The sequence below is a fragment of the Adiantum capillus-veneris genome, chromosome 26, assembly GCF_014529385.1.
Source record: "Adiantum capillus-veneris isolate H3 chromosome 26, ASM1452938v2, whole genome shotgun sequence".
NCBI classification, from domain to species: Eukaryota; Viridiplantae; Streptophyta; class Polypodiopsida; order Polypodiales; family Pteridaceae; genus Adiantum; species Adiantum capillus-veneris.
In genome coordinates, this window is record NC_140956.1 from 1,732,709 (window position 1) to 1,747,725 (window position 15,017).

At 46.7% G+C, this 15,017-nt stretch overlaps 1 protein-coding gene across 6 annotated transcripts in view; it reads left to right on the forward strand.

Annotated features, from left to right (window-relative positions):
• The window catches only part of LOC147422883 (uncharacterized), a 50,570-nt gene extending 37,214 nt beyond the window's left edge, over positions 1-13,356 (forward strand). For 3 of the 6 annotated variants that reach the window (XM_086501112.1, XM_086501113.1, XM_086501111.1), the window contains 4 exons: positions 9,590-9,836; positions 10,018-10,185; positions 10,276-10,386; positions 10,563-13,356. In XM_086501112.1, coding sequence (XP_086357238.1) covers positions 9,590-9,836; positions 10,018-10,185; positions 10,276-10,386; positions 10,563-13,253 — 3,217 coding nt within the window. In that variant the 3' untranslated portion in view covers positions 13,254-13,356. Of the gene's footprint in view, positions 1-9,589; positions 9,837-9,883; positions 10,186-10,275; positions 10,387-10,562 lie in introns of those variants that run through there. The other 3 variants (XM_086501115.1, XM_086501114.1, XM_086501116.1) reach the window with 3 other exon arrangements.
• The last annotated feature ends 1,661 nt before the right edge of the window (positions 13,357-15,017 follow it).

Here is a 15,017-nt window from a genome sequence, read left to right on the forward strand (position 1 = left end):
CCTCTATCCCCCTAGCTGCAAGAAACATCAACCCTGAAGCAGGCTGCCTCCAGGTCTGGTGAGGAGTCGCTGAGAAAACACGTAAAGTCGTAGGCAAAGAAGTCCCATCGGCGCCTAATGTCGAAGCTCGTCAAACCATGAGGACTGCTGCAAAGGCAGATGTCTGTACCTGAAGAGGGGGTCGCAAGAAAGGTTGTCCCTCCCTCGCCAAGCGACTTGTGGCAAAGGCGCTCCTAAGAGATCTCCTAGCAGCCGAGGATGGCCCTACCCCCTGGGTCGACTGTGGGACTGGAGCGGGAGGGAGGGGGTGAGGGAGCAAGGGGAGGGGAGGGAGAAGAGGGGCGAGGGGGGGGGGGGGGGGGGGAGAAGAGGGGCGAGGAGGAGAGGCGGCGGGGGGGTGGGTTGTCGAGGGTGAAGCTGAGGTGGAGGCTGGGGCAAGGACCTCGTCGTGTTGAAGAGGACCGAATCGGTTCCCCGTGGAAACCCATTGCTGCTGGGTAGGCGCCTGAGGACCACTCTGAGTGCCAGGCTGTCGCTGTGGCCTCTGTCGTCATCGACCATGAACGTGCTGCCAACTCTCCTCCGTTGGAGCCCCAAGCTCGGAGGGTGGCTCTGCCTGTGTGCTGTGTGTCTCTGCCTGCTGCTGCTAGCCAGCCCTTGAAGGCTGGTGCTGGGCTTGTGGTGTAGGTCGGGGCCTCCTTTGTGGACAGGCCTTCGCAAGATGGCCCATCTGTTGACAAATGAAGCATTGATTCGGGAGGCCCGAATACTCCACGCTGTGTCTAAACCAACCCCCACTCACCCGAGGAAGAAGGATGACCTTCGGGAGAGTGTGGGTGTCCCTAACCAGAACGCGAAGTGAGGGAATGCCAGTCGCCTTGGCAGCTATTGAGGCTGCCGTGCGAGGTGTCTCCAGGACAGTCCCAATCGTTGAGCCTATCCTGGACAAAAGTGGTAGGTACTCCCTCCACAAACCAGGAAAGCAGACGGAGATGGGAAGGTTTGCCTCCTCTACCAAAACATCTGAAGCAGGGTCAAAACCATGCCTCCACTGTCGAAAGTGGGCTCGAACTGCTCGGATGGTCAAGGGGCTCATGGCGATGACCTTGAACGCCGTCTTGGAGGTCTCAAACTCGATCTGATAGTAGCCTCGTCCGAGGAGCTGAATGTCCAAGATCTTGCCACCTCTGCAAGAAGGCGGGCCTGGAGAAGTTCACGCAGCTCTCCTATGCTAGGTCTGGTGCCGAGAATCTTGCAGATGACGGAGGTCGCCTGGCGGCGCTCCACCTCTGCTGCGAGGCTCGCTTGCTTTGTCGGTGAAAGAGCAAGTCGGATGGTGAGCTCTGCAGGGTCGGGCGAGGGGGCTTCTGAGGAGTCCCTCTGGGGGGGGGGGGGGGGGGGGGGGGGGGGGGGGGGGGGCATGACCCCCATCTGTGTCTGCTGCCATGGAGAAGGGCGAAATGGCGATGACGAGATATGGCCCTCTATTGGACGAGCATGCCGAAAATGCCGAAACTGTTGACGTCTTCAGCTGAGCAAGACTCGAGGGGAGGGGTTGGGGGTAGTGAAGTAGAAGAAATGGGAGTGCGAAGCTGGGATGGCGCGGGCTGAGGTTGAGGCGATCGAGCGGGCAGGCTGAGGCTGCACGCTGGGGCCGAGTGCAGGTAGTGGGTAGGCAGGGCTGAGCAGCACGCGCTGGAGGGGGGGGGGGGGAGAGCGATAGCGCGAAAGAAGGGGTGCTGAGCGTGCGCGGGAGAGGGGGGGTGAGCGAGGGCAGTAGTGAGTCAACATTCAAAGAAAAGATTCTCTGGACGATTATTGCGAGAGATTTGGAACTCTTTTCTACCAGCCTCTTCATTTAAGAAGTCTCGTTTAAAGAACAGATTGAGCGATTTTGCTGCGGACTTCCTACAAAGGTCCTTGACTACTGCTTGGAACAAAAGTCAAATCTATTCAAGAATTGAGGGTCATGCGAAATGGGGTTTTGCGATACATTTGGGCAATTTGACTTACCCCACTGCAAAGAAGGAAAGTGTTTTGGATGCGGGGAACATGGGCACCTCTCCGGGAAGTGCCCTAAAACGGCACAACAAGAACAGAATGAAGACATGCTAGAGAGTTCGAGAGCAACAGAGGAACGTGGCAGAAAAGGCTAGATGAAAGCAAGACTGGTTCCAGATTGCATGGGTACTGACCCAAGCACAATTGATGTAAGTACAGAACTTTGCTGAGCTTGGGGCAAAGTGAAAGATCAAGAAGCCCTGATTTTCTTTGATGGAGGAGCCAAGGCCAACTTCATTTCACCTGAATTGGCGGCGCGGCTCGAGATTACACCCGATCGGATGGGCCCACAAGCAGAGGAAGTTCTAGCGGCACCGGGATGGGACATAGCCATTGCACCTGTCATTGGCAAACTTCGGTTGCATTGTTAGGGGTATTTGGGGCACGGGGACTTTTACATAATGCCCTTGGAAGGTTGTGATGTCCTCCTTGGAGTCCCTCGGTATCATAAGGACAACAATGAAAAGGGCCGAAAATTGTACTTGATGTGAAACTGAAGGGCGAGTCTGTCCCTATTGTATCGGCTTCGGCCGTTTCCAAATTAATGAAATTGTCACAAACTGCTGACGTGTCAAAGCCCTGAAGAAGGGAGCCAACTTGCAGATGCCGGCCGAGGGGCCTAAACCCTAAGAAGAACAAGTAACAGAAGAAGAAGTCCTACCAACTTATGGGGACCCCGTCTAATGGGGCCCCAGGTGACATAAAGGAAATAAAGCAGGACTCACACACACACACAAGAACTTGCGAAGCAGTTTAATGACGTGGCAGATTTTCAAAAATCACGTTGGGTGATGACGTGGCAGAACTATACGGATTTTCGCTTTTCACGCTGGCGGTGCTGACATGGCAGGACTGTACAGATTTTTGTATATTGCGCTGACAGTTTTTTGGCTTTGCCTTTGGACCAGATGCTTTTGAGTTTGAAGGCTTTTCACTGTAATTGCTTTTTAGGCCAAGGGCCTTTAAATATGAGGTTAGGGCTCATTCTCTAGCATGCTTCCTGGAGAAGGTGCAGAGTTTGGAGAACCGGCTTGTACATTGTTGATGCAATATAAAGAAAACCGAAAGGGGCGCCAAGGTTTGGGGCCAATACTCTCTGGGGTGGAATTCCGCCACTCCGTGTCGCGTGTCGTCTCTCTCTTTCAGTTCAGTTGTTATAGAAGTGCTAAAAGTTTGTTCAGTCTGTTCTTTTTTATTGGCACGTGGTGCCCGTCTTGTGATAGTGGTATCAGAGCATCAGGCGTGTGCTTTTTTGAAAGCATACCGGTCCTACAAAAGAGCAGACAAAGCTATTGGAATTTTATTTGAGGTATCTTCGGCCTCCGACCTCGGACTTATTAGCCACTCCCACCCTTACTTAATCGTGCATCGGGCACGCTCCCGCCTTCACCGCTTGTATGCTTGTAAAATAATTGTTGTTGTGACTCCCGGCCCGGACTTGGATGGTTATGCGGGAGGAGTATTAAGAAGTCTGAGCAGTGGTTACTCTCAGCACCTCCAAATGACGCAGGTTGTGGTCTAGAAGGCGTTTGGTTGTAAAAGGCCTCTATATCTCCCGGCCTGGACCTTTTTTAGGTTATGCAGGAGGAGTGATGAGGGAGTCGTTGAATATCTCCCGGCCCGGACCTTGTTAGGTTATGTGGGAGGAGTGTTCATCGACGGCTTTATGTTTCTATGTCTTGTAACATGCATATGTGAGCATTTGTGTTGCATTGTGATGTTCCAACCACTGAATATTCCTAATTGGATGAGATTGCTTGGGTATGTAATTTTAGTGCATCAAGACACCCGTGGAAGATTAGTACGGTCTAGGTGTGATGGTTAATTTTACTACACCGGAATATCAAGAGTTCCGATCTGGACGAAAGGAGAAGCTAACTCCTTGATCAAAAGAGCCAAAAGGAGAAGCTAACTCCTTAACAAAAAGAGCAAACTGATTGTCCCAAATGTCCCTCGGAATGGCCCTTGGAAATTTTTGAGCTAACTTGAGTTGTTTTGCAGATATGCTGTAATTGCGGACGATTACTCTCTTTCAAGAAGGGGAGATGTCACAAACTGTTGACTTGTCAAAGCCCTGAAGAAGGGAGCCAACTTGCAGATGCCGGCCGAGGGGCCTAAACCCTAAGAAGCACAAGTAACAGAAGAAGAAGTCCTACCAACTTATGGGGACCTCGTCCGACGGGGCCCCAAGTGACATAAAGGAAATAAAGCAGGACTCAGACACACACACAAGAACTTGCGAAGCAAGCTGATGACGTGGCAGATTTTCAAAAATCATGCTGGCTGATGATGTGGCAGAACTGTACGGATTTCCGCTTTTAACGCTGGTGGTGCTGACGTGGCAGGATTGTGCGGATTTCTGTTAATTGCGCTGGCAGTTTTTTGGCTTTGCTTTTGGACCAGATGTTATTGTGTTTGAAGGCTTTTCACTGTAATTGCTTTTTAGGCCAAGGGCCTTCAAATATGAGGTCAGGGCTCATTCTCTGGCATGCTTCCTGGAGAAGGTGCAGAGTCTGGAGTACCGGCTTGTACATTGTTGATGCAATATAAAGAAATACCGAAAGGGGCGCCAAGGTTTGGGGCCAATACTCTCTTGGGTGGAATTCTGCCACTCCGTGTCGCGTGTCGTCTCTCTCTTTTAGTTCAGCTGTTATTGAAATGCTAAAAGTTTGTTCAGTCTGTTCTTTTCTATTGGCACGTGTTTCCCGTCTTGTGGTAGAAATCCAGTCTGTTTTTTTACTCGATCTATTTGAAAGAGTTAAATGATGAACAGAGGTCAAATATGTCTGAACTGGATAAAGAACGCCAAGATTTTCTCCACACTCATGCCAATTGCTTTTGTGAGGGCCTGCCAGATGAGTTGCCACCATCTCGTCTTGAGGATCATACTATTGATTTGATACCTAGAAGCACACCACCGAACCGGCCACCTTACCGTGTGAGCCGAGCCCAGAATGAAGAGATTATGAACCAAGTGATAGACCTCTTGGAAAAGGGTCTTATCCAGCCGAGTACCTCTCTCCAGTGTTGTTGGTTTTAAAGAAAGACGGATCTTGGAGAATGTGCATTGATTATAGAGCTCTCAATAAAATCACCATCAAGAACAAATTTTCGATTCCGAGAATCAATGATATTCTTGACTGACTCCAGTGATCCTCTTGTTTCAGCAGGATCGATTTGAAAAGCGGATATCATCAAATCCGAATCGCGCCAGGAGATGTCTACAAGACAGCTTTTTGGACGAGCTTCGGTTTATATGAATTTTTGGTGATCCCTTTGGCCTTACCAATGCTCCAACGACTTTTAACCAAATGATGGATAGGATTATCAGAGAGTATAGATCTTTTGTTGGCACTTTCTTTGATGACATTATAGTCTTCTCCAAGGATGAGACAGAACATAGAATCCATCTGCTACAGGTCTTTCAAGCATTGCGAGATCACAAGTTAGTAATCAATGCCAAGAAGAGTGATTTTTTCTTACCGGAGATACACTTTTTGGGACACATCGTCTGAGCAGTAGGAGTACAGATGTGATTGACACTATACGTGATTGGCCCTATTTGAAGAATGTCCATGAAGTTAGATGCTTCTTGGGCTTATGTTCTTACTACTGGCGGTTCATTAGAAAGTTTGCAGAGGTTGCTTCCCCTTTGCACATTTTGACACAGAAAGGAGTCCCTTTCTCGTGGGGACCCACAGAGGTGACTGCCTTTCAGACTTTGAAAGAGAAATTGACTACGGGACTAGTTTTGACTTTGCCGGATTTGCAAAAATCATTCGAAGTATATTTGATGCTTGTGGTTGTAGTCTGGGTGCGGTCTTAATGCAAGAAGGCCATTGCCTATGAGAGCCCATTGTTTTCAAGGCCGGAATTGATAACACAGATTTATGAGAAAGAGCTTTTGGTGGTTATCCATGCTCTTACTCAGTGGCGACATTACCTGCTCGAAGCCGATTTTACGGTCTTCACTGATCATCAGAGCTTATGCTACTTGTCATAGAAGCAGCTTTTGAAAACGCAGATGCCGTGGGCCAACATCTTGTCAGAGTTTCACTTCCAGATTGTCCATGCACAAGGACATAAGAACTTGGTGGCTGATGCTTTGTCCCGGAAGCCATTAGTCTTGGTTATTTCCGCGATTCACCATAGAAGCTTCGAGGACATGGTCGATTAGTACGCCACAGATCCAGATTTTGCTGATGTATTCAGTCAAATATAGAATGGGGAGGTAGTAGCGGGATATTCCATACGGGATGGCTACTTGATGAAGAAAACGATGTTGTGCGTTACATAGTCGTTGAGGGAAAAGGTTCTAACCGAATGCCACTGTCCACCATTTACGGGTCACCACGGCATTGATACCACCTTGAAAGGTGTGGAGCATTACTTCTTTTGGCCGAGACTCAAGAAGGATGTGGACAATTTTGTACGCAGTTGCTTGGTATGCCAGAAGGTCAAGTTTGATAGGCATAAAGCACAGGGATTGTTATAGCCTTTACCCATTCCCACCCGCCCCTGGGAAAGTATTGCAGTGGATTTCATTTTTGATCTCGCGAAGACTCAGAGTGGGCACAATGGTATCTGGACTGTTATTGACAGATTTAGCAAGCAAGCTCATTTCATTCCAGTGAAGAAAACAGTCAAGCCGGACCATTTAGCGCGATTGTTCATTGCCGAGATATTCAGATTACATGGCATGCCTGAGACAATAGTCTCTGAGAGAGATCCCCGATTCACGAGTTTGTTTTTGAAGGCTATTTAGGAGAACATTGGCACACGGTTGCAGTTTTCCACCCGCAGACAGATGGGCAATGTGAGATTGCAAATTCAGTCATATTGGATTTATTGAAGTCTTACATTTCTGATCAGAAGATTCAATGGGAAAAGTTTTTGCCCTTGGTGGAATTTGCCTACAATAACACGATCCACTCTTTGACAGGGAAGGCGCCATTTGAGATTATTGAAGGTGCTACCAAGGTTCCACCCTTTCTTAGCACGAAAGATAAGATTTTTGAAGCCGACTAGTACACGAGGGGCTTGGACACTGCTTTTGCCAAGGTCCGGGAGGCTTTAGCGAAATCTCAGGAAAGACACAAGAAGACAGCAGATCATCACCGTCGCGATTTGCAATTAAAGGAAGACGATTGGGTGCTCTTACGATTTGAGAAGGCATGCCTGAGAAAGAAAAAGGGAAAGGAGCGGCTTTTCCAAAGCTTTGCATGAGATACTATGGACCTTTCCAGATAAAAGAAAAGATAAATGATGTCTCCTTTAGAGTGAAGCTGCCCGATACTTGGAGAATTCACAATGCTTTTCATGTGAGTCTCGTGAAGCCTTTTAAAGGCTATGTGCCCGATGACGGGGAACCAGATGAGCAACCCGAAGTGGAGGAAAGCGAGGAGATTCTTGTCTAGAACAGATATTGGCACATAAAGATAAAAAGATTAAAGGTAAAGTGATTAGGCGGTTCTTCGTTAATTTCAAGAACTATTCTGCATTGGATGCGAAGTGGATGGAGGAGGACCTAGCAGATACTCCTCAGATTGTGGAACTTCACCTTGAAGCATTCGGTTTGGCGTAGTCTACTCCGATAGAACCCCGATTTCAGCATGGGTGAATCTAGTGCAGCGGGCTTGCACAAGAGGGGAGTCACTCCGCTCCTTTGTCAACAGATTACCCTGATTTTTGATATAGAGTCACTGATGTCCCTTTGGTTTTCAAGGATATTGATGGGCTGACAGTATTCTACTGTATGACTTTATGAACTGGAATTCCGGAAAATGAAAATGATATTGATTGATTTGTAATTGACTTGTTTGAGTGCAAGAACTGAAAGACGAAATGATTGCAGCATTTCGGTCTCATAAATCTCTATAGACATGATTGCAATATGGATTAGCTAATCGGACATCTGTGAGGTCTCGGTTGGATCTAGATGCGATTACTAAATACGTTGCCGATTAATCATGGTCTGAGATGTGGAATGAATTTGAATGTGATTTGTCATGTGATGTGACTGTCGATTGGTACATGTGCTAGATGTGTTGTGCCTAGTGCGTCGGTACTAACAGTCAGTGTCTACTAAGACAGTTTATGGACACTGCGACAGATGACGTGGCAACAGTGACACGTGGCAGACTGTATGGAACCTCCGGAATTCGCGGTGCATTATACACTGACAGTGTTGACATGGCATTCCGTACGGAATCAATGGAAATTACACTTGCTGATTTAGTGGGCAGCTTTTGGGACAGTTGCTTTTGGATTAAAAGCTTTTGAGTTTAATGCTTTTGGGCATCCCTTGTCCCTTTCGATAAGTGGGCAAGGCCTCACTTCTTAGAGCATCTGGACGCAGAGTCTAAGAGTGAGCACCTGCATGCTCCCTTGTACTTTGAACACAGATTAATACAAAAAGAAATACCGAAAGGGGCTCCAGTCTTTGGGGCCAATACCTCTGGGCACGGAACTACGCCGGGTCGTGTCAATTTTGTGAACTGTTTTGAAGTGAATCTCTGTTGTGTCGCGGTAGAATCTTGACTTGGGGTGTCCAAGTTTGTTACATTTTCACTGTCATACACATGATTATTACTAGAGGTAGTATGGGGATTACCAGATCTAACACTAGGTTTGGGGTTAGGTCTAATGTCAGGTGTATTCCCAGGAGAGAGAGCCCTATTGGGCATCAAGGGACTATTGTAGTGAAAACCTTGAGAGGTTTGAATTTGTTGCGTAGTTCCTTCCTGAACTCTCCAAACATTTTGGTGAAAGATGGGAGGTAGTGTACTCATATACCTTGTTCAACATGTAGTTGAGGTCTGAAGAGGGGATTGAGAAATCTGTCAGGGCCACGAAGAGTCTCCGCATAGGATTATGGAGTAAAAGCAGCTTGATTGAAGCCAGACCTTGGAGGGTGCAGCTGCATCTTCTGCTGCATGTTATTCAAAGCTGAGAGAGTCCAGGGTTATGCACCAACTGTGTGTGAGACAGGCCACCACCTGCAAGGGGGAAAGCTTGAGGGGCAAATGGAGCACTTTGGGAGGGCATCTGGCTGTGAGCGTTAGGGGATGCTGTATTCTGGTTGTCCTTGGTAGGAGATGCTGCCAGGGCAGAAATCCCGTTTAGCTGAGCTTCATGCAGGGCCATTGGGCCCTCCTCCCCTCAAGGGGGAGACTTGGTGAAGGTCAGGAGGGTACAAGAGCGTAAAGGCGCGAAGTGAAAGGGAGCGACAGAAGAGGAAGGAATGATGATGCATGCCTAGAGGCGCGAGCTCTGTACGGAGCTCAGAGCCATACCCCTTCTTGAACAAGGCATCTTAATCGGGTTTCAAACTTCAAGTTTCTCTGATTGTGGGTGCTTGCATCACTTGCAACTTATGCTGACAACCAAGTTCTTGTGCACATTGATTGGCAGTATTGGCTTTTATGTGTGTAGATTGTCTTCCCTAATTTAAGAACTTTCACCCTCACCCTGCCTGACTAATTTTTTCACTTTCTCAGTGTTACTGATAAGACCTTTTCTCATACAGTGGCAATACTCGCCCCCCGCCTGGCAATGTATCTGTGCAAGGTCCCTTGCAAGGATCTCAGGGTCTTTTACAAACCCTTCTGGACCTTGGTGAAACGTTCTTGGCTTCCGAGCTCAGCGAAGTTGACCTGCAGGACTTGGAAGCTAAGCTTTCAGCAGTCAGAAGCAGAGATCATGGTGCCATACGGGATCTTCAAAAAAAGATCGAGGAGCTTTCGGGCATGAGTGCTATGGTAAACAGGTTGAAGGTATGGTGGCTCATCGGTTTATGTTTGATCTGCCTTCTTGTTGCAAGAGCATGAGTATTCATTAGCTCATGGAGCTTTTTCAGGTTGAAGGTATGGTGGCTCATTGGTTTATGTTTGATCTGCCTTCTTGTTGCAAGAGCATGAGTATTCATTAGCTCATGGAGCTTTTTCTCCATCCTAGAATGAACTACAAGAGGAGAAGGAGAAGGCTAAAGAAGAGGCTGAAGATTTGACACAGGAGATGGCAGAGTTGCGCTATCAGCTGATGCAGCGGGTGGATGAAGAGCGTGAACTTAGAGCACGAACTGAGGAAGCTTCTCTGAGAAGAATTGCAGAGTTGGAAGCACAGGCAAGATGATCTAAACATGCCACTTGTTAGCACATTTTGCTGTAGTCTGTAGAGCCCAGCCAGTGTCATGATTTTTGTACTTTTTGACAGTTAAAGTACGCAAAGCAAGAAACAGTGGTTTTATCTGGATGGAAACAGTCAGCGGAAGTACAAGCTAAAGCACACACTCTTGAGCTGCAACATGTTAAGTCTGCTTTGCTGGTGAGTCCCACCCTTTCTCATATACACGTTTAGGATGAAAAGTTTGTGAATGCTTCAATGGTGATGCTGACAATTCATTCGTAGTCTGGGTCCATTGGGTGGAGTTCCCTTATGTGGGCTATGCACCATTGCGCATCTTTCAATGAGTTGTTATTGTTGTGTTCATGCTTCCACAGGAAGCAAAACAGACCCAAGTCAAGTTGCTTCAGGATAAAGAAGATGCAGAAAGATGTATGGAAATCAAGCATGAGCAACTTCAGTCACAAATAACAGCTCTCCAGGCAGAACTCACTTCAATGTTTACAAAACTCAGGGCGGCAGATGCTAAAGCGGAGGAACTGAAGAAGGCTTGTAGAGGCTTAAAGGAAGAGAATGAAGCAATCTTACAAAATATGGATCAGAAGAGGGTTGAAGTGCAATTGAAAGCGGCAGAAGAAGGAATTTCCCAGTCGAAACGCGTCCTTCAATTTCCAGATGCAGAGGCATTTGAGGATTTGCAGACTGTAGATCAGCAAAATTGCCACCTTCTGCACGAAGTGACGGAAATGCTAGAGTTGGTGACAAACTTCAAGCTTCAGCTTTTTGTGCTAGCGTCAGAGCATCTTGAAATGAAAGGTAGGCATCAGTTGAGCTCTGGTAGAAGTGATGCTCAGCAGGAGAATGTCCATGATGTGCCGTCTCTTGGTAACAGCGATGATGCCCCTGGGCCTGACATGGTCCGTGATGTAGCATGCATAACGGATGTTAATGAGAGTGTTGTACATGGTGAAGTTTCTGAAGATGAGCAAATAACAGGCCATGAATTTCTGATGATCCCTGACTTAGCCTGTTTGACAAGTGCCAGGGAGTATGATGCAAGGGATGTGCCCTGTGAAGATGAATTTGGTAGAGATACTAAACTTCATTTGAGGCATGACCAGGCAACTGTGGCTGAGGTCAAGGAGATAAGCATGCAGGAAATTTCCTCTCAGCTTGAAATTAACAGAGACCATGCGAGCTTATTTTTGAGTGCCAGCCAATTTGATGTAAAGCATGAGCGACCGTGGACAGTGCAAACTATAGTTAATTTAGTGGATCTTGTGACAGAGGAAATGACCAAATTATTACGGGCTTTGCTCAAGCTCTATCAGCACCAAAAACTGGAGTCTTTGATGTTATTGGAGTCTCGATTGCAGCTGTGGAGTAATATCCCTCAAAAAGCCTTGCCTGAAAAGGTTGTTGGAAATGGTGTTCTCTCAGAATGGGGTGATCTGGTTGTGGATCTTCTAGCACAGTCACGAAGGGAATTGTGTTCAATGCAGCAAAGGATAGGGGACCTTGAGACTGAGCGAGAGTCTCTAGGAAACATGCAGGAGGAGTTTGCTGTTCTAAGCAATGAAGCCATCTGTGCCAAAGAGGAATTGACGAAGGCAAAGTTGCAGTTTGAATCTAAGCTCTCTTGTAAGGAGGATGCACTTCAGATTCTTGAGGGAAAGCTAGAGCAGACAGGTCTAGCTTTGGTACAAGCCCAAACAAGGATTGCACAGCAGGAGCTGTCCCAGAGTGCCCTGATGCAACAGCTTCACAAACTTGAAGCGGAGATGACGAGTACTAAGGCTGTGTGGGCATCTGAGGAAAAGTGCCTTGAGGAATCTCTGGCAAGGCAGCATGAAGCTATGCAGAAAGAAAGGGCACGAGCAAACAAGGAGATCGATAAGCTTGAAAGAAATTTGGAGGAACTGCGGTATAGGCTAGCAGAAAACGAGCAGGAGCTCGAAGAGCTAGTGCATGCAAATGATTTGAATATAAATGCTGTTGTAGCTGCAAAACTTCGGCAATTAGATCAGAAGTTAAAGAATTCTCAGTTGGCAGAGGCAGAGCTTCAAGCTGAGCGCGACAAACTTGCTTCACAAATTCTGCTGCTGCAGGCCAAGTTGGAAGACGCAGAGCGAGAATTTGAAGCTGAGAATGAGCAACATGTGGAAGCTTTGATACAATATGAGGAAGAACGGGGCCTGCTAGAAGCGGAGCTAGAAGCTGGCAAGAGAGCATTGCACTCAAAGAGTGGAGAAGAAGAGTCACCAGTATATGGAGTCACGGAGTCATGGTTTGCTGCTATGGATTCTTGTGTAGGAAAAGAGTCTTCCTGTAGAGGTGAGCAGAAGCGAATGGAAAAGTTTGTGGAAGTACTGAAGTGCACTATCTTAGAAAAGGATCAGATGCTAGCTTCCCAAAAAGATGATCTTTCGTTTCAAAAGGATCTCAACAAAAAGCTAATGAATGAATCTACTTCCCTTGAGGCTGAGCTCCTGTCTGTGCGGCAAGAGCTTTTGTTATGTGAATCGCAAGCTGCTGACATGGAGTCGACAATTGCGAATCTACAAGAGTCGCTGCTCTTGGAACGGATGAAGGCCGACCAGGCTCAAGCAGACATTGACATGCATACCAAGAGACAAGATGAGGACTACCTCCATTTTAAGCTAAGGCTTGATGAGCTTCTTTCCAATATAAGGATGATGCAAGCAGACTTGGCAGAGAGTAGACGAAGGGAAAGTGAAGCCTGGACTCAAGTCAGAAAATTAGATGCGGAGTTGTTACTGGCAAAGGAACAGGTGAAGAATTTAGAGGTACATCTACAGAAGTCCTTGAAAGAGCTTGAAGGCCAGCTGGATGTAGAGAGGGGAAAGCAAAGACAATCAGAGTTGCGTCTCCTTCAGCAAGCAGAGGATTTGAAGAGTTTGGAAGGAGAAAATGCAGAGCTTCAACGATTGCTCGTGCAGAGTAAGGGGGCCTGTCGGCAGTTGGAAAGAGAAAGAGATGATTTTAGGATTGCCTATATGGAATTGGAAAGCCAGTTCTCTAGAAGACGAGGTGCGTTTGCTAGATAGTATCGTACCACTTTATAGCCCTGTATTCTACGTATATGCTCTGTATATTATTCTCTTTATTGCACAGATTTTTTAATTTATCGTGAATGTCTAAGTTTAGAGATATTTTGTATTTTCTGCATGCATGCACTTCAGTGGATCGTAAGGATTTTCCAACCATAGTATGCTAAGCACTATAAAGATACCTGCTGGCTTCAGTAGTACGAAAGGTTAAATCCACTTTCTTCTCCACAAAAAGAAAATGGGGACTCCTGGTTCCTCTGCTTGAAGTAAAGTTTGTTTTTTAGACAGTCAGAGCGTTAATTAAGTGAACAGAGGTCAAATCCTTTTACCCTTGCCAAGCAAAGGGATTCTTTTCAGTAGTAACATTGAAACTGACATAATCTTTTTCATAGAAATTCTGTATTTGCAATAATCATATAAATTATGTACCCAGACCATTATATTAATGTATGCCCGTGTGGTGTGTGTGTGACATTTATTGGTGCCTAATTTTATTTGATTTTTGCAAAGAAAAGGGGCTGATTTCTATTATTTGAAAAGTCCTTCGGAACGCCAAATGGTGCTGATTCTGTGGGAAATTGCAAAACTGGTTTCAAAGCATGCCCGAAGGCGACAACTGAAAAAACTGTTAACAACTAGCCATATGGCCAAACTGTAAGAACTGAAAAGCCAAGGAAAAAAACCTCTCCTAAGGAGAGTAAAAACTGCCCTGGCAAGCTAAGAGGATGGCGACAGCCTCCGACAGACGGGCACTTCCACCAAAAACTCACTCTGCAACTGCATACCATAGTCACCCGGAACGTGAAATGGGAACGAGACTGGCAAGGCCATTAAAGACGGAAATGCTTGCTCATGTCACTGGAACGGTTTAGTTTATAGGTATATTGTGTTTAAAATGTTTGGAACTCCTTGAAGAAACAGCAAAACAAAAATGATCCACTAGGCACCTGAATGGAGTTTCCTTGTAACTATGCTACATACCATAAGCCAAAACTACCAAAAAGCCACCAGCAGTGATATGGACCCAGGAATTTCTGCAATAGCAAGAGCTCGTTGCTTGCCAATTGGTTCCATTTGACAGCAAAGGCAGGGGCAAAAAACAGATGGGAGGGAGTAGTCGATGATGAAGATGATAGAGTTGAAACAACTGCCAGCACACCAAGAGAGCGGCCTCTAGTCTCTATGATCTCTTGGTTGATCGGGCTAACGCCTCAGTGCCACATGAGATTATTCGAGCTGAGCCAGCTGTTCAGATCAGTTTCCTTCATGCTTAATTTATGGGACCTCCCCAGAGACAGATACGCTCGGCTAGCCGTTGAGTCATCCCAACAGCTAGCGCTACAGGGGGACACAGAATGCTGATGACATCATGGTTTCAGTCACGTGGCTTCAGCATGGATAGACTGCCTCCATTCCAGTACTCCTTGCACCCTCCTTTCTCTCACACGGACATAGAGCACTAGACTTATATGTCAGGATTTGATTCAACTAGATACCAGAAGCACATGGATACAACCGACACAAGAGCTAGGCACCTTCTATAGAGAGCATCTTCTCCACTAATAGAGGATGGCTATGTGATCAGATTGGCCTATATGGACACTCATTTCTCCTATGGGATACGATGTGCTATTGGTCAGATGCGCACATCATCGCATCAGCTAGAGATTGAGATTGGCAGATTTAGGAGAGTACCAACAGAGGCCAGGATATGCCAGTTATGTCATATAGAGCTAGAGACAGAGTTACATCACATTTGTC